General features: G+C 40.4%; 1 protein-coding gene across 1 annotated transcript in view; it reads right to left on the reverse strand.

Annotated features, from left to right (window-relative positions):
* LOC309560463 (uncharacterized protein) overlaps nt 1-20,414 on the reverse strand; it is a gene marked incomplete at its 3' end in the record, with an annotated part of 164,790 nt that overhangs the window by 88,968 nt on the left and 55,408 nt on the right. The window contains exons 13-16 of the mRNA XM_082264096.1: nt 7,737-7,886; nt 6,238-6,398; nt 3,424-3,600; nt 1-142 (exon numbers count right to left, since the gene is read on the reverse strand). Coding sequence (XP_082120222.1) covers nt 1-142; nt 3,424-3,600; nt 6,238-6,398; nt 7,737-7,886 — 630 coding nt within the window. The remainder of the gene's footprint in view (nt 143-3,423; nt 3,601-6,237; nt 6,399-7,736; nt 7,887-20,414) is intronic.

Below are 20,414 nucleotides of genomic sequence, written 5' to 3' on the forward strand. Positions count from 1 at the left end.
CTCTCACTTCTGGGTGCTTCAGCATGATCAGGAAACCATATCTCAAGGTAGACCCCACTGTTTCTGTGCCCGCAAAGAACACATTCACTGTTGTTTTCAGCATTGTCTCATAGTTGAAATGACTATTTGGGTTTTTCTTCTCCTAAATAAAAAAGAAAAGATTTATTAGACCAAAAAAGTATAACTATAAACTTTCGTTTTTCATCAAATAGAGAATAGTTAAAGCTGTGTTTTTGGTGCTGATAGTGTGTAGAGATGAGCTTGAGCCTGTTTGGATGCTCTTCCGAGCTCTCAAGACTGAGCCCACAATGAAGCTGCCACCTGTAATGGACATATTATCTTCAGTGGGGACATTCCCTACCCCGCTGATCCTTGTATACATACCCCTTCTATACATGTGGGGTGGAGAATATCCAAACCACAGATGATTGGCCCATTTTGGGCTACAGCTTCCTGGAGGGCTCAGCCACATAGGTCCAGAAGAGTATCCAAACACACCCAAGTTCATCACTAATAGTATGTTGCTTTGGGGAGATTTATGCTTACTTCCTGTTTCAAAAATACTACAGGAAGTCTGAAGAAATCCCTCCAAGGTGAGTATGAGAGGACTTAACCTAGTTTTCATAAGAACAAGTGTCCCCATTGAAAGACTTCCCCTCAATAAATACCTTCCCCACTCTAAAACTAAGAATATAAGTTTTGGCTTCAGATATACTTTAAGCATAGTAAGCATCTTGTTTCAAGTGAAATATTAGGCACCCGTCAGGACATGCAGGGGTATATTCATCATTAGGCACAGTAGGCATGCTCCTATATGCAGCATGATGCAAAACAGTTGCTTTCCTGCCCATGGTCTTTATATTTGCATTCCTGGAGCCAACACCTGACATTTTGAAAAGCTGGTGTCCCTCAATCCCAGTTGTCACTGACAGCTTAAGTTCCACTGAACCATTCTGGAATATGCAGTTCAGTTTTGGGCACCAGTTCTTAAAAAGGATATCAGGGAACTGGAGAAAGTGCAGAGAAGTGCCACCAGACTGATAGGAGGCGTGGAGAAGCTCAGCTATAAGAAAAGATTAGAGGAACTGAATTTATTCTCTCTTGGGAAGAGGAGATTAAGAGGGGATATGATCAATATATATAAATACATAAGGGGTCCATATAATGAACTTGGTATTGGGTTATTTACTTTAAGGCCATCACAGAGGACAAGGGGGCACTCTTTATGTCTAGAGGAAAACAGATTTCGTCCCCAAATACGGAAAGGTTCTTCCCCGTAAGAGCTGTGAAAATGTGGAATAGACTCCCTCCAGAGGTGGTTCTGACCAGCTCACTGGATTGCTTAAAAAAAGGCCTGGATTCTTTCCTGGGTGTACATAATATAACTGGGTACTAATATTTATAGGTAAAGTTGATCCAGGGAATATCCGATTGCCTCTCGGGGGATCAGAAACAATTTTTTCCCCTGCTGTAGCAAATTGGATCATGCTGGGGTTTTTTCGCCTTCCTCTGGATCAACTGCGGGTATAGGATTGTGTATATGGGATTGTATGGTTGAGTTTTCTTTACTGTTTTTTCTTTTTTATTGGTTGAGCCAGATGGACTTGTGTCTTTTTCAACCTGACTAACTATGTAAGTGTCAATCAGAGTGATTCCCAAGTATGTGATCACTTTATGAAACGGTCATCCCATGCAGTTTGATTGCTTCATTGACAAAGCAAGCAAAAAAAAAAAAAATTCCCTTTTTTTTTTTTTAAATTGTCAGTCTATTTTTGTTTTTAGCTAAAAATGTTAGCTAAAAAAAAAATGCAGTGGTGATCCAATACCGCCAAAAGAAAGCTCTATTTGTAGGAAAAAAAATACATAAATCTCATTTATGTACAGCATTGAATGACCGCGCAATTGTCAGTTAAAGTAACGCAGTGCCATATGGCAAAAAGTGCCTGGTCATAAAGGGGGTAAATCTTTCGGCGGTCAAGTGGGTAAACAAGCCAAGGGTTGTTAACAAGTGGTTGGTGGTTGGGATCAAGCGGAAGCACAGTCGAGGAACAAGCCAAAGGTCAATAATGAGTGATAGTGGTAATAAGGACAACTGCAAGTTTGCAAAGGATCAAGATATCAGCTGGAGAGAGAACAATAATCTGGCAAACAGGAAGTGCAGAGACATGGCTTAAATCAGGAAGTTCATGGGAGGAGCAAAGAGTTCAAGGTTCACCAGAAACAAGAGACAAGGAAAGAAAGTCCAAAGGATCAGACAACGTGCTGTCCAGAATCTCAGGTGGCTTAGTAAGAAGAGTCACTGCCTGATTCAGCAGAGGTTGTGGGTTCAGATCCCAGCCTGACTTTGACAGTGCTCATCTGTTTATTACTGTAAATGTCAATTGCCATTAGAGTATCAAAGAAAAAAAACGAATACAAAATGGGAAGCAAAACACATTTTTGCATATTTTTCAGCATACAATAAAAGAAAGAAGAGCATGTTTTTTTTTTGTTTTTTTTTTTAAACCAGAGTACCAAATAAAAGTCTTATACTGGATGTCCTTTAGACTCCATTCACACCTAAGCGTATCAATGTACTGACGATTTGTGGGCGTTTTTTTTATAGCTTTTTTGCAGCTTTTTACAAGCTTTTTTAAAGCGTTTTTTAGAAGTGTATTACAAGCGTTTTGCAGCTTCAGGTTAGGGGTGGAGAGCTGTTATTGGAGCAGAGAAGGCTTGTAAAACGCTCAAGTCAGGGGTTTCTATGTAAGTCTATGGAGCCAAAAACACTTGTAATCTGCCAAAAAGAAGCTCATGTATTTTTCTGAGCTCCAGGTGTTTTGCTTCAGGCGACAGAACGTTCAGATGTGAACAGGAGCCATTGAAATTAATTGGATTTGGCTTGTTGAGTGTTTTAACTCTACACGCTTCAAGCAGAAAATCTCTCAGGTGAGAACGGGGCCTAAACGTAAGACAATGGTGCTGGTGTTATGTCTCCAGCCCCTCTCCGCTCAGCCATTCACAAAAGTCACAGCCTTTTTGGATGATCGAATGAAGGGGGTGCAGAGACAGAAACCAGCGCTAATGTCCAATGGAATTGCAGCACTGACCTCTGTGATGGACTTGAAGTACAGCGGGAGTTGTAATATCTGAGAGAACTAAGAGCAAACTGTTGGAAGAAAGCCATCATCTAAATGACTATAAAGATTAAAAGCTATATACAAATAATATTGCCCAGATTTGGGCTTTAACAATGCTTGGTTTACACATTTCACTGTGACATTGGCACGAAATCTAGCTGAGCAGATGACCCGTAAGGGTAGGAATCATAAACATAAACCTTTAGGACTCTGTTCCAGCCTGCAACTACTGTGTTATGCAATTTTTTTTTATATTTAGCAAGAACATTGTCTAGTGAACCAAACTAAAGGGCTGCATACACACCTGTTCAATCTTTATGAGAAAGCAGTCTATAAAATCACGTAGATTGTTTGGGTCCAGTGTCTCCTTGTTCATCCGAAGTCTCTTAGCCACAAAAGCTCCAAGCTTCACATAGTTTTTGTAAATCTTTTTGTGGGGGCCTGGAATATACCCCATGAGTTTTGGAAACACGAAAAGTAGCTATAAGAAGAATGTAAGGATGAGCGAGAAGGGGCATAAAATACACATATTTCTTTATCAAGGAACTGTTGATATTTCAAATTGGATTGCTTTCCATAACAGTGATTAGAGGCACAGAAGGATGTTGGTGCTGCGCCTATCAACCAACCAAATTTCATTTATGTTAGAGTAGAAAAAGACAGCTACCAGATGATTGGATGAAATCTTCACTCCATGTACAACAAGCATTTCCAATGCATTTTTAACAGCTTAGTTAAAGACCTAATAATTCATAAATAATAATATTAATCAATAATAAAGTAGAACTTCAATCTCTCACTCAACATTGAATAATTGTAATCTTTATGCTGTTAGCATTAGTAAATGGATAGGAAAGTACAGTGAGGGAAAAAATTATTTGATCCTCTGCTGATTTTGTACGTTTTCCCTCTGACAAAGAAATGATCAGTCTATAATTTTAATGGTAGGTTTATTTTAACAGTGAGAGACAGAATAACAACAAAAAAATCCAGAAAAATGCATTTCAAAAAAGTTATCAATTGATTTGCATTGTAATAAGTGAAATACTTTTTGACCCCTTCGCAAAACATGACTTAGTACTTGGTGGCAAAACTCTTGTTGGCAATCACAGAGGTCAGATTTTTCTTGTACTTGGCCATCAGGTTTCCATACACATCTCAGGACTCGGGATTTTGTCCCTCTCCTGTTTGCAGATCCTCTCCAAGTCATTAAGGTTTCAGGGCTGACGTTTGGCAACTTGAACCTTCAGCTCCCTCCACAATTTTTCGATGGGATTAAGGTCTGGAGACTGGCTAGGCAACTTTAGGACCTTAGTGTGCTTCTTCTTTACCAATCCTTTGTTGCCTTGGCCGCGTGTTTTGGGTCATTGTCCTGCTAGAATACCCACCAACAACCCATTTTCAATGCCCTGGCTGAGGGAAGAAGGTTCTCACCCAAGATGTTACATTACATGGCCAAGCCCATCGTCCCTTTGATGCAGAGAAGTTGTCCTGTGCCCTTAGCAGAAAAACACCCCCAAAGAATAATTTTTCCACCTCCATGTTTGACGGTGGGGATGGTGTTCTTGGTGTCATAGGCAGCATTCCTCCTCCTCGATTTTGCTCTCATCTGACCACAATACTTTCATCCAGTTCTCCTCTGAATCATTCAGATGTTCATCAGCAGACATCTGGCGGGCATGTACATGTGCTTTCTTGAGCAGAGGGACCTTGCAGGCGCTGCAGGATTTTAGTCCTGCACAGCGTAGTGTGTTACCAATTGTTTTCTTGGTGACTATGGTCCCAGCTGCCTTGAGATGATTGACAAGATTCTCCCCTGTAGTTCTAGGCTGATTCCTCACCGTTCTCATTATCATTGAAACTCCACAAGGTGAGATCTTGCATGGAGCCCCAGACCAAGGGAGATTGACAGTTTTTTTGTGTTTCTTTCATTTGAGAATAATTGCACAACTGTTGTCACCCTCTCTCCAAGCTGCTAGGCGATAGTCTTGTAGCCCATTCCATTGTGTTGGTCTACAGTCTTGTCCCTGGCATTCTTGGCCAGCTCTTGGATTGGAATCTGATTGCTTCTGTGGAAAGGTGTCTTTTTTACAGGTTACAAGTTGAGATTAGGAGCACTCCCTTTAAGAGAGGGCTCCTAATCTCAGCTTGCTACCTCTATAGAAGAAACCTGGAGCCAGAAATCTTTCTGATTGATAGGGGATCAAATACTTATTTCACTCAATCAATTCATAACTTTTTTGAAATGCGGTTTTCTGGATATTTTTGCTGTTATTCTGTCTCTCACTGTTAAAATAAACCTACCAGTAAGATTATAGTCTGATTATTTATTTTGTTAGTGGGCAAACATACAAAATCAGTAGGGGACCAAGTACTTTTTTCCCTCACTGTATATCATATTTGCTTGCTTTAAACTTTTTTTTACATTTCTTCAGTTATTTCCTTGTTTCCAGGCCTAGGTAAAATATGTCATACATCCCAGGAGTCTTCAGTAGGGGTGGAGGGGCTTTTGCAGCTAAGCACACCCTCTCCTGCTTGCATGCCTAAGCTAAGGGCATATTGATTCCAGCAAGTAAAGGCTACATGAATAATCTCCACTTACTCAAGATGGCCACGGCCAGAAATGCTAGGGGAGAGTTTTCAAAGTGATTTCTCAGCAAAAAAAGCATGGAGACATGGATGGATGTGGGAGCTTGCTTTGGATATTCAAAATAAATTAAATAGTATTTTTGGTTTGTGGTGCTTAGATGCAGTGTAGTTTCACTTTAAAAATTATAGAGCTTTATTCTTCAAATGCTGAATTCAGATATTAAAATCAATGAAAAGTGCCCTATACATGGAATATGGGCAGATGAATGAAAGGATTGGGGTCACTTTTTGCTATATCCTTGCGCAGAGCAGGTAAGCATAACATCTTTTTTTTTATTTTAGGAGAAAAAAAGTGAGCCTTTAGCATCAATATCTTTTCTCAATGGTGCATGACTGTTTTGTAAATGCTTACTGAAAGTGATGCTCTTTAAATTGTTACCATGCTAAAATAAATAAAATAATTTCAGTTTGTTCAATATCACATTTTATTTTAAATGTTATTCATCATCATATCAAATGAAACCCTCACCTGTCCCCATGTAGAGCTCATAAGGTGCCAACTGTTGTTGATCAGGTAAAGCAAATTCATAAATTCTTCATCTCTGTAGTCAAATCGATCTCCAAACACCAGAGAGCAGATTATGTTAGAGCCAGCTGAGCTGAATCCAAAAGTAGGGTCAAGGGGTTTTCCTGAAAAGTAAATATATGAAACTGGTTTAACCACTTACTTACTGGGCACCTATACCCCCTTCATGTCCAGGCCAATGTTCAGCTTTCAATTGCTGTGGCAATTTGAATGACAATTGCGTGGTCATGCAACACTGTATCTAAGCTAAATTTTTATAACTTTTTTTCCACACAAACAGAGCTTTCTTTTGGTAGTATTTAATTACCACTGGGGTTTTTATTTTTTTTTCTAAAGAAACAAAAAAAGACAAAAAAAACAAAAAACATTTCATAGTTTGCCATAAAATTTTACAAACAGGTAATTTTTCTCCTTCACTGATGAGGCAGCACTGATGGGAACTGATGGGCACTGATAGGCTGCACTGATGAGGTGGCACCGATGGGCACTGATAGGTGGCACTGATGAAGCTGCGATGATAGGCACTGATAAAGTTACACTGATGGGCACTGATGAGGAGGCGCTGATGAGGCTGCACTGATAGGTGGCACTGAGGGGCACTGATAGGTGGCACTGAAGGGCTCTGATAGGGGGCACTGATAGGTGGCGCTGATGGACACTGATAGGTGGCACTGATGGGTGGCACTGATGGGTACTGATAGGCAGCACTGATAAGCTACACTGATGAAGAAGCACTGATGGGCACTGATTGGCAGCACTGATGTGCACTGATAGGCGGCACTGTTGGGCACTGATTAGCAGCACTGGTGGGCACAGATGGGGACCGATATCCCTGTAACAGAAGCCGGTTACTAGCTTTTCTCCTCACCCTGATAACCATCTCCTGTTTACTTTTGTGAACAGCTGTCATAGGCTGACAGCTGATCACATGGTAATGGGCCACTGTGATTGGCCCTTTACCCTGTTCTGTGATCATCCGAGTCCGAAGGACGCGACCATCACAGAGCATGCTGGCCACACACTGAAGGGTGCGCATGAGCAGTGCCATCACAGAAGGACATCTATAGATGCCTTCCTGGCACTGGAAGTCCACGCTATAGCCGTCTTTTAGCTATAGCACAGGCGGAAACTAGTTAAAGAGTATGTAAATCAAATATTTCATATCCTGATATGTGCCTGCTGTATTATGTACTAGAATTAAAAATTATCCTGTTCTCTTTGTATTGCTACCTTTGTGTGAAATTCCTGGTGTTCCTGTCAGTCCCTCTGCTTTCCTGTTAAAAACTGACCACACTAAGCAGGAGAACACACTGTGGTGAGTTCTTCAGCTATGCTGGGAACTCAGCCTGCTCTCTCCAATAATAAGCATATCTGCTTTCTGGAAGAACATAGTGGTAAATGTAGCTTTACTATAGGCAGCAAAATGCCCTTGCCTGCATTACCTTCACTTTTTCGGAACTCTGCTATTAGATACTGGGCCTCTTCTTTCACCCTTTCCTCCAGGCTCCTCTTCCCCATTCCAAAATTCTTCAAAGTATGGATAGCAAAGCGTCGAAGCTGCCTCCATCTTTCTCCTGTCCCGTACACAATCCCTGATGACAAAAACAGCATCCATTACATTACTGATTTAAATACTTGCTTTATTAAAGAAAAACTTTATTTTACACGTATACATGTTTACATAAAAATATAATATTATGTTTTAAGAGAAACCATCATTATTTTTGGTCAATTAAATGTACACTATTTTATTTATATATAAGTTATATATTTTTTAAAGTTTATATAAAATATTATTTTACAGACAAACATTTTTTTCAGGTTTCATAGTGACCGACCTAAGCTGGTCATATACTGGCCATAGGCATTGTTTTAAAAGCCTTTACAGGTTATCATTTTACAGTTAACCATTAATGCTGGTGGCTTTCCAGCCACTTCCACTTGAAAGCTCATTGCCAGTTGAACAAATTTCAACAAAGTACCCAGTGCTATAGCAATGTGTTTAAAACCCTGGTCACTCAGAAACAGTGGTTGTAGACAATTGGTTCAAGTGAAACATTAAAAATGCAAAGTTCCCCTAAAATACCATGCCTGGGGATACTGTTAACCTGCTTGTGAAGTGGTACATCTGTACTATAGTAGAGAAAAATAATACTCTTTGGATTGCCAGTAAATAACAGCTACTATCTGCTTTCTTTGTAAACAAAGCTTACATGGATTCCCTTCATCTATACCAGACCCTTAGATCAAGGTCTGGTATATATGTTAATGGGGGACTCCATGCAAATAAAAAAAAAAAAATACAATACACATCCTTATTTATTCTTTAAAGAGGATCTAAAATCGATGTCTAAGGAGACCCCATACAAGATTAAAAAAAAGATGTGGGACCCCTCCCCAAACTTTAAATCAGACTCTTTGCTTCTGGTATGGGTTTGCAGGGGCTCCATGCTAAAAACAAGAAAAAAAAAGTGTAAGGTCCCTATACAAAAATCCTTACCAGACCCTTATCCAAGCATGCAGGTCCCATCCCCTAAACCATACTAGGCCACATGCCCTTAACAAGGAGAGGGTACCTTGTCAAGCTAATGAGGACAAAAAAACTCTTCCTCACATCCAGGTGGTTGTTTGACCGCACTCATCCCTACTGCCCATACACTGACTGAGTATGTACTCCTATTGCAAGTTACTGTAGATTCAGACCTTGAACTGGCATGTGGCAAGTATGAAGACATATTTTTTATAATGGTGTTGGATACATTTTTTTTAAAGCTTTTAACCACTTTACAACCGGAGGATTTTGCTGTCTTACGTCCAGACCACTTTTTGTGCTTCGGCACTGTGCGACTTTAACTGACAATTGTGCGGTCATGCAATGTGGTACCCAAACAAAATTTACGTCCTTTTTTTCCCACAAACAGAGCTTTCTTTTGGTGGTATTTGATCACCTCTGCGCTTTTTATTTTTTGCGATATTAATAAAAAAAGAGCGAAAATTTTGCAAAAAAATGAAATTTTCAACTTTGTCTTTTAAAAAATATCCAATATACTCAATTTATGTCATATTTTTTGGCCAAAATATATTTAGCTACATGTCTTTGACAAAAAAAAATTCAATGAGCGTATTTTTATTGGTTTGCGCAAAAGTTATAGCGTCTACAAACTATGGTGTAAATACTGAAATTTTACGCAGCTTTAATTTCTGACTGCCTATCTCAATTCATGAAGTGCTAAAATGGCAGGGCAGTACAAGACCCCCCCAAATTACCACTTTTTGGAAAGTAGACATCCTAAGGAATGTTCTGAGACGCATGTTGAGCTCATTAAATATTTAATTTTTTTGTCACAGGTGTTTGAAAAATGAATAAAAAAAAAAAAAATTTTTTTTTTAACACAAAGTTGTCACTAAAAGATAAATTTCTCACACATGCCAAAAAAATAAAGATAAAATAGTTCCAAAATGTTTGTTTATTACTTGCTGCACGATAAAATATTAGATCATGCAGCAATAATCAATAAATAGAATAAATAGAATCTCGCATATTCACAGTACAGATACAGACAATTCAGGTATGGACATACAAAAAGGTAGTAACGGAAATATCTTGCTAGGCATATACACATAATAAATAGATATATAACAGCAGATACAAATATCATACAACGGCATATATATATATCAAATACATAGCAAGAATACATCCAGTGGCTCATGGGCTCTTTCATACATATTGCGTAATCCATGTCCTGATAAATCTTCATATTTCATATTTTTATGGCTCTACGCGTTTCGTGGAGTTATCATCCACTCTTCAGGAGCTTAGTACAAATTTTCTGTAAATAAGAGCTGGTTTGGGCTAAAGAGATCATATATGGATAAAGTTAACACACTGATAAGTTATCTCGAAAGTTTTCAAAAAATCTATAACTCTGATACTTACATATTAAAAACAAAAAAAAAAGTCGCAGAGAAAAATCGCATAGTCTCCCGTCACTGAGTACAATGTGGATATACGCCTGATCCGGGGCTGAGGCGGGTAAACACCACTTGGCTCATAGAGGGGGGAGGGGGGGGAGGAGGAGAAAAAAATCCCACAGAAGGAATGGAAGAACCAGCGATTTCATCACATCAGTGACCAAGTTATCTAATCAAAGAAATAAAATTTAAATATATAAAAATGTGTCCAGATTACTTATCTTTTTCAGATATTAGTGATGAAAAAGATAAGTAATCTGGACACATTTTTATATATTTAAATTTTATTTCTTTGATTAGATAACTTGGTCACTGATGTGATGAAATCGCTGGTTCTTCCATTCCTTCTGTGGGATTTTTTTCTCCTCCTCCCCCCCCCTCCCCCCTCTATGAGCCAAGTGGTGTTTACCCGCCTCAGCCCCGGATCAGGCGTATATCCACATTGTACTCAGTGACGGGAGACTATGCGATTTTTCTCTGCGACTTTTTTTTTTGTTTTTAATATGTAAGTATCAGAGTTATAGATTTTTTGAAAACTTTCGAGATAACTTATCAGTGTGTTAACTTTATCCATATATGATCTCTTTAGCCCAAACCAGCTCTTATTTACAGAAAATTTGTACTAAGCTCCTGAAGAGTGGATGAGAACTCCACGAAACGCGTAGAGCCATAAAAATATGAAATATGAAGATTTATCAGGACATGGATTACGCAATATGTATGAAAGAGCCCATGAGCCACTGGATGTATTCTTGCTATGTATTTGATATATATATATGCCGTTGTATGATATTTGTATCTGCTGTTATATATCTATTTATTATGTGTATATGCCTAGCAAGATATTTCCGTTACTACCTTTTTGTATGTCCATACCTGAATTGTCTGTATCTGTACTGTGAATATGCGAGATTCTATTTATTCTATTTATTGATTATTGCTGCATGATCTAATATTTTATCGTGCAGCAAGTAATAAACAAACATTTTGGAACTATTTTATCTTTATTTTTTTGGATATTTGCAATAGCAACCTACCTCATTTAAAGTCCCATTATCCTTACGCCCCCCCTGTTGTATACAATATTAGGGATGGAGGTGGTTGCTGTGATGCCTCAGATCAAATATTTTTTCATACATATGTATTAGGGTGGAAGACACCCGACCCCTTTCCTTTTTTTGATCTGTAGCATTACTTTTGGTTAACACACCTATTTTTTCCCGGATGCATATAAATTTATATTTACCAAATTTTTTTCTATATATATATATATATTTTCAACAAACTTTATTACATATGATATTTATATTTTTGTTTTTAAGCCGTCGGCCCTTGTGGGATCGAGATTACAATGTGGTTGCTTGTTTCCGGGGCTGCGATGCTTGATCTGCCACCCTGTCCTCTGCTCTATAATCCTGGGCTGAGGGCGGGGCTGTCATGCTGAGCATCGGCGTCATGATTAGCCCAGCCTGTGATCCATTGGTGGATCACTGGGTTAGGGCTATTATTCCATCTCTGGTTGCTGGGGGTGTAATATGTGGTGAGTGGCTTCCGGCCTATGCCGGACACCACGTTCACTCCTATACCACCCCTCTCTGTGACAGTTACATGGCGCTGGCGGTTATCCGCCCTGGCTCATGGGGGTATAAAGCTGTGGAGTTGTTGGACACCTGTCTTTCATGGTTTGAATGCACCAGGACTATCCCTGCAGCACGTTTGTCTCTTGGATTACTTTGTTATTGGTGAGATTACTATCCTGTCATCTATTGCACCTCCACCTTTTCCATGCTCTGCACTTTGTTTTCTTCCTTTCCCTTGTTTTTTTTTTTTTTTTTTTCTTTTTTTTTTTCTCTGGCTGCTTGCTGAATCTTAGCTATGCTGCACCTGGCACATAAGTTTTTTTCTACCAATGTCCTTCCACCCTTTTTTATCACATACAACACTAATATCTGAAAAAGATAAGTAATCTGGACACATTTTTATATATTTAAATTTTATTTCTTTGATTAGATAACTTGGTCACTGATGTGATGAAATCGCTGGTTCTTCCATTCCTTCTGTGGGATTTTTTTCTCCTCCTCCCCCCCCCTCCCCCCTCTATGAGCCAAGTGGTGTTTACCCGCCTCAGCCCCGGATCAGGCGTATATCCACATTGTACTCAGTGACGGGAGACTATGCGATTTTTCTCTGCGACTTTTTTTTTTGTTTTTAATATGTAAGTATCAGAGTTATAGATTTTTTGAAAACTTTCGAGATAACTTATCAGTGTGTTAACTTTATCCATATATGATCTCTTTAGCCCAAACCAGCTCTTATTTACAGAAAATTTGTACTAAGCTCCTGAAGAGTGGATGATAACTCCACGAAACGCGTAGAGCCATAAAAATATGAAATATGAAGATTTATCAGGACATGGATTACGCAATATGTATGAAAGAGCCCATGAGCCACTGGATGTATTCTTGCTATGTATTTGATATATATATATGCCGTTGTATGATATTTGTATCTGCTGTTATATATCTATTTATTATGTGTATATGCCTAGCAAGATATTTCCGTTACTACCTTTTTGTATGTCCATACCTGAATTGTCTGTATCTGTACTGTGAATATGCGAGATTCTATTTATTCTATTTATTGATTATTGCTGCATGATCTAATATTTTATCGTGCAGCAAGTAATAAACAAACATTTTGGAACTATTTTATCTTTATTTTTTTGGATATTTGCAATAGCAACCTACCTCATTTAAAGTCCCATTATCCTTACGCCCCCCCTGTTGTATAAAATTTCTCACACATGCCATGGGTATATGTGTAATTACACCCCAAAATATATTCTGCTGCTTCTCCTGAGTACAGGGATACCACATATGTGAGACTTTTTGGGAGCCTAGCTGTGTACGGGACCCCGAAAATCAATCTCCATCTTTAGGTTTTCTAATGGCGTAAATTGCTGATTTTACTCCTCACTACCCATCACAGTTTCGGAGGCCCTGAAATTTCAAGATAGCACAAAACCCCCCAAATGACCCCATTTTGCAAAGTAGACACCCCAAGCTATTTGCTGAGAGGCATGGTGAGTCCATGGAATATTTTATATTTTGCCACAAGTTTTGGGAAAATTACAATTTTTTTTTTTTTTTTTTTTAACACAAAGTTGTCACTAAAAGATAAATTTCTCACACATGACATGGGTATATGTGGAATGACACCCCAAAATACATTCTGCCGCTTCTCCTCAGTATGGGGATACCCCATGTGTGAGACTTTTTGGGAGCCTAGCTGTGTACGGGACCCCGAAAATGAATCTCCATCTTTAGGTTTTCTAATGGCGTAAATTGTTGATTTCACTCCTGACTACCCATCACAGTTTCGGAGGCCCTGAAATTTCAACATAGCACAAAACCCCCCCAAATGACCCCATTTTGCAAAGTAGACACCCCAAGCTATTTGCTGAGAGGCATGGTGAGTCCATGGAATATTTTATATTTTGCCACAAGTTCCGGGAAATATATTATTATTATTTTTTTTTTTGTTTTTTTACACAAAGTTGTCACTAAATGATATATTGCTCACACATGCCATGGGTATATGTGAAATGACACCCCAAAATACATTCTGCTGCTTCTCCTGAGTACAGGGATACCACATGTGTGAGACTTTTTTGCAGTCTAGCCGAGTACAGGTCCTCGAAAGCCAACCCCCACTTTCAGGCTTTCCAAGGGCGTAAATTGTTGATTTCACTCCTGACTACCTATCACAGTTTCGGAGGCCATGAAATGCCAAGACAGCACAACCCCCCTCCAAATGACCCCTTTTCGGAAAGTAGACACCCTAAGCTATTTGCAGAGAGGCATGTTGGGTGTTTTGCAGATCTCACTTTTTGTCACAAAGTTTTGGAAATTGAAAAAAGAGGAAAAAAAATGCATTTTCCTGTTTTTTCTTCATTTTCCAAAAAAAATGAGAGATGCAAAATACTCACCATGCCTCTCAGCAAATAGATTAGAGTGTCTACTTTGCAAAATGAGGTCATTTTGGGGGGGTTTTGTGCCATCTTGGCGTTTCATGGCCTTCAAAAGTGTGATAGGTAGTAAGGAGTGAGATCAACAATTTACGCCCTTAGAAAGCCTGAAGGTGGGGAGTGGTTTTCCGGGTCCTGTACGCGGCTAGACTGCAAAAAAGTCTCACACATGGGGTATCCTTGTACTCAGGAGAAGCAGCAGAATGTATTTTGGGGTGTCATTTCACATATACCCATGGCATGTGTGAGCATTATATCATTTACTGACAACTTTGTGTAAAAAAAAAAAAAAAAATAATAATAATTTTCCTGAAACTTGTGGCAAAATATAAAATATTCCATGGACTCATCATGCCTCTCATCTAATAGCTTGGAGTGTCTACTTTGCAAAATGGGGTCATTTGGGGGGGTTTTGTGCCATTTTGGCATTTCATGACCTTCAAAAGTGTGATAGGTAGTAAGGAGTGAGATCAACAATTTACGCCCTTAGAAAGCCTGAAGGTGGTGAGTGGTTTTCCGGGTCCTGTACGCGGCTAGACTGCAAAAAAGTCTCACACATGGGGTATCCTTGTACTCAGGAGAAGCAGCAGAATGTATTTCGGGGTGTCATTTCACATATACCCATGGCTTGTGTGAGCATTATATCATTTACTGACAACTTTGTGTAAAAAAAAAAAAAAAAAAAAAAATAATAATTTTCCTGAAACTTGTGGCAAAATATAACATATTCCATGGACTCATCATGCCTCTCATCTAATAGCTTGGAGTGTCTACTTTGCAAAATGGGGTCATTTGGGGGGGTTTTGTGCCATTTTGGCATTTCATGGCCTTCAAAAGTGTGATAGGTAGTAAGGAGTGAGATCAACAATTTACGCCCTTAGAAAGCCAGAAGGTGCGGATTGGTTTTCCGGGTCCTGTATGCGGCTAGACTGACAAAAAGTCTCACACATGGGGTATCCCTGTACTCCGGAGAAGCAGCAGAATGTATTTTGGGGTGTCATTTCACATATACCCATGGCATGCGTGAGCAATATATTATTTAGTGACAACTTTGTGTAAAAAAACAAAAAAAAAAAAAACAAATTGTCATTTTCCTGAAACTTAGGGCAAAATATAAAATACTCCATGGACTCAATATGCCTCTCAGCAAATAGCTTTGGGTGTCTACTTTCCAAAAAGGGGTAATTTGGGGGGTGTTTGAACAGTCCTGGCATTTTATGCTCAATTTTAGCAACACATCACCCACTCTTCTAACCACTTGAAAACCAAGCCTTTTCTGTGAGTTTTTGTTTACATGAAAAAATATTTTTTTTTCACAAGAAAATTACTTTGAACCCCCAAACATTATATATTTTTTTAAAGCAGGGGCCCTACAGAACAAAATGGTGGATGTTGCAATTTTTTTTGTTACACGGTATTTGCGCACACATTTTCCAAACGCAATTTTTGCGTAAAAAAAACACTTTTTTTATTTTTAATGCAGAAATACACTATATAATTCCAAATTGTTTGGTAAAATTTAAAAGATGATCTTATGCCGAGTTCATAGACACCTAACATGACATGCTTTAAAAATTGCGCACGCCCGTGCCGCGGCAACAAACTACGTACGGTTTTAAAAGCCTTTAAAAGTCTTTACAGGTTACCACTTTGGACTTACAGAGGAGGTCTACCACAACAATTACTGCCCTCGACCTGGCGTTCACGGCGATACCTCACATGCATGCTGAAATTGCGGTTTACATATGACACTAGACCAACGCTTGTGCGCGCATTTGCGCGCAAGCACGGGGGGACAGGGGGGCTTGATTTTTTTTTTTTTTTTTTTTTTTTTTTAATTTGCTTTCTTATGTTATTTTGACACCTTTTCTTTCATTTTTTTTTCTTTAATCATTTTTATTGTTATCACGGTGAATTTAAATTTCCTCTATGATAGCAATCTGTAGTGACAGGTACTCTTTTTAAAAAAAATTGGGGTCTTTTATACTCTAGATCTTTCCTCTGACCTTAACGCATCTGACCATACCAAAATTGGTGTGATAAAATACTTTCCCAATTTCCCAATGGCGCTGTTTATTTCTGGCGAAACAGAAGTTATGAAATGCTCGTAGCCTCCGGCATCTTAGGCCATAGAGATGATTGGAGCCATTCTCATCTCCAATCAGCTCTATGGTTAGATAATTGAACCACCGGCTGCACTCTCGGGTTAACCGGTGGGACAGGAGAGCCCGAGAAAAACCGTGGAAGGCAGCGGAAGGCGGCAGGAGGGGGGGGGAGTCCCCTTCCACTGCATGTAAAAGCAGTCTAGCGGCCAATTATCCGCTAGGATTGCTTTTACATGTAAGCCGACCGCTTGCTGTAAAAAACGATACCAAGATGATGCCTAAATCTGCAGGCATCATCCTGGTATAACCACTCAAAGTCCAGCAACGTACCAGTACATTGCTGGTCTTTGTTTGGCATATAGGTTTTTTTTTTTTCATGCAGCCTGTGGGCTGAACGAAAAAAAAGAGAACCTATCAGAAATCAGCACAGGAATAATGCGTAGTATTACTCATCATTAACCGCCCAAACAACCACCCACTGAATTTAATGATGGGTATACACGACACTATCCACGTATACCAAAATAGGATTTTAACTGCAGTGCTGAAATCAGAAAATCACCACAGCTGCTATCAGCAAAGGTATCCATATATGCTGAGCGCAAACGCTGTTTGTGTCAGAATATATAAAATCAATGCATGGTAGCCGACGAGTACCTGCAAGAGAAACAGGTCACAAAAGAATGAAAAAACAAACAAAGTACATTAAAAAAAAGTACATTAGGAAGAGTAGGACATATAAAATGACTGACACAACAAAAGTTTTTGGATTCTCATCATTAACCGCCCAAACAACCACCCACTGAATTTAATGATGGGTATACACGGCGCTATCCACGTATACCAAAATAGGATTTTAACTGCAGTGCTGAAATCAGAAAATCACCACAGCTGCTATCAGCAAAGGTATCCATGTATGCTGAGCGCAAACACTGTTTGTGTCAGAATATATGAAATCAATGCGTGGTAGCCGACGAGTACCTGCAAGAGAAACAGGTCACAAAAGAATGAAAAACAAACAAAGTACATTAAAAGTACATAGGAAGTGTAGAAGAACATAAAAAATGACTGAGACGACAACTATTTTTGGCTTTTATGTATTTTTTTTTTTTTCTTCAAACGTCGAGTTCCAGGTTCCAGGTTCGGGTCTCTCAAAATGACGATAGCCATCGAACATCTTTTGAGACCCTGTGTAAATGTGCCCTAAACTGTGCCGTGCTGTACCCTATGCTAATAATCCACTAGTGTGTGGTAGCGACGGAAACAGTCACCGTGGCAAAGACCAGGTCGGTCAGGACAGTCGGGACAATAATTCCGGGTGTCACGCCTAAATCCGCGCTTGCTGCAGACACGGCATCTTTTTTGGGGGTATCGTTTGGTATCGGTACTCGGGAGGTATTGCGGAAAATGCCTCTCATGCAGCCGCCTCACTGCATCTGGTTGGGGAAGTTGGGCAGGAGCACCAGCTGAATACAGAAGGGCTCTGATTATCTCTTCTTGGAATTGAAAGAAGGATAATGTTCCAGCAGAAGCTTTGTATAAGACAAAAGCGTTGTAAACAGCCAATTGAAATAGGTATACAGACACTTTTTTGTACCAGCGTCTGGCCTTACGGGCAATTAAGTACGGTCCCATCATCTGGTCGTTGAAGTCCACCCCTCCCATTTTACGGTTATAGTCGTGGACACAGAGGGGTTTCTCAACAACAACACTGGTGACCGTAGTAATTTGGACTGCCGTGTCTGGGTGAATGGAGGACAGCACGTAAACGTTTCGTTTGTCCCTCCACTTCACTGCAAGCAATTCCTCGCACCTCAAGCAGGCTCTCTCCCCCGAGCTCAGTGGGGCATTCACTAGCCGTTGGGGGAAGCCCCGGCGATTAGATCGCACGGTGCCACAAGCGCCAATTTGCAATTGATAGAGGTGTCTAAAAAGTGGCACGCTTGAATAGAAATTGTCCACGTACAAGTGGTACCCCTTTCCGAATAAGGGTGACACCAAGTCCCAAACTATCTTGCCGCTGCTCCCTATGTAGCCTGGGCAGTCGGGGGGCTCCACAGTGCTATCTTTTCCCTCATAGACACGGAAATTAACTGTATAGCCTGTGGCCCTGTCACAAAGCTTATACAACTTGACCCCGTATCTGGCACGCTTGCTGGGGAGGTACTGTTTGATAGCAAGGCGACCAGTAAACTTAATCAGGGACTCGTCAACGCAGACATCTTGTTGGGGGGTAAACAAGGCTGCGAACCGCTGATTGAAGTGGTCTATGAGGGGCCGAATTTTGTGGAGCCGATCATATTCAGGGTCTCCCCGAGGACGACAGAGTTCATTGTCGTTGAAATGCATGAACCGAAATATTTGTTGGTATCGAGCCCTGGACATAGCAGCAGAGAACACGTACATTTGATGAATTGGGTCAGTGGACCAATATAACCGCAATTCATTCTTTCTTGTAATGCCCGTGTTGAAGGAAAGGCCCAGAAAGGTTTTAAACTCCTGAATCGTTATAGGATTCCAGGCGAATGGTCTGGCAAGGGGTGAATTTGGGTTGGCGGCGATGAATTGTTGAGCGTACAAATTTGATTGGTCCACAATAGATCTGAAAAGATCTTCAGTGAAAAACAGCTCAAAAAAGTTTATGGGATTAAAACCAGCTGTTTCCACTTGGATTCCGGGTTGGGCGGTGAATGGGGGAAGTACTGGCGCTGTGGAATCTGTGGGCTGCCAATTAGGATATGCCAGCGCTTCAGGGAGGACACTATGGGCTCTACGGGCCTGTCTTCGGATACGCGGTGGCTGCGGGCCACTACTCGTGCTAGCCACCGCACCAGCTTCAACTGCACTCAGGTGACTCGCCACGTCACCAGGTGATACTGCAGTGCTGGTTGAAGGTCCAGGGTGTACTAGGCCGCTCGTGCTTGCCAGTTCACGAGAAGTGTGAGCGGCACTAGTACTGGCACTCTGCTGCATACCAGAAACCTCCAGTTCTTGCAAGTCAACAACTCCAGAATGGGGTCGGGTACGCCTGACCCTAGCAGGGACCCCTCTGTCGGAGCTATCTGTCAGGGAGCCGCTGCCGTCATCTGGTTCGTATATTGACCCTGATTCTGACAGTGAGGCTTCCCCATCGCTCTCACTTGACATGGCCATTATACTGTATATAGCATCATCACTGAACGAACGTTTTGTCATTTTGGTAGCTAAATTTACTCGTACAGTGATGCGACTACTAGGTAATAAAAGCACCTGGTTGTCGAGGACTATTTGGTCGCTACAAAGAAAAACTGCTAGTGCTAACAGAGATCAGGCCTGACTCTGCTAACGCAGCGGTTTTGTGTGATTTGTGTTTTTTGGAAGTGTCAGTAATCTATTGATTACTACACTTGCCTGGGTAAGGTGGGCTGGGCAGGGGGGCTAAACGCAGGTGCTAGCAGGAATCAGTGCTGATTGTGCAAACACTGCGTTTGGGGAACACTAAATTATGAGGACGCTAGTATAGTTCTGATCAGATCAGATATTGATCTGTTCAAACACTATACTAGTAACGGTGGTGTGTGTGTGTTAGTGTACTTGACTCTAACTGACACTAAGTAACGGTGGTGTAGTGGGACCCTGACGCTAACTAGCTAGCCTAAGTTGTGTCACCCGTGATGCTAATACAGTGATCGGTAATCACTGTATATAGTGAACACTGTGACAGGGAAGTGAAGGGGTTAAACTGGGGGAGATCAAGGGGTTAAACCTTTATAGAGGATAGATGGCGGGTGGCCTAAACCTATTCGGGCCTAGCGCAAGCGCAAATTAGGGTCACCAGTGACACTAAATACAGTGATCAGTAGTTATCTGATATACTGTATATATTAGTGCACTGATTTATATGGAGTGAAGGGGTTAACTGGGGAAGATCAAGCGGTTAAAAGTTTATTAGGGAATAGGTGGCGGGTGCCCTAACCCTATATGGGCTTAGCGCAAGCGCAAATTAGGGTCACTAGTGACACTAAATACAGTGA

This window comes from Pelophylax lessonae (genome assembly GCF_965119305.1).
Source record: "Pelophylax lessonae genome assembly, chromosome: 7".
Lineage (NCBI taxonomy): Eukaryota > Metazoa > Chordata > Amphibia > Anura > Ranidae > Pelophylax > Pelophylax lessonae.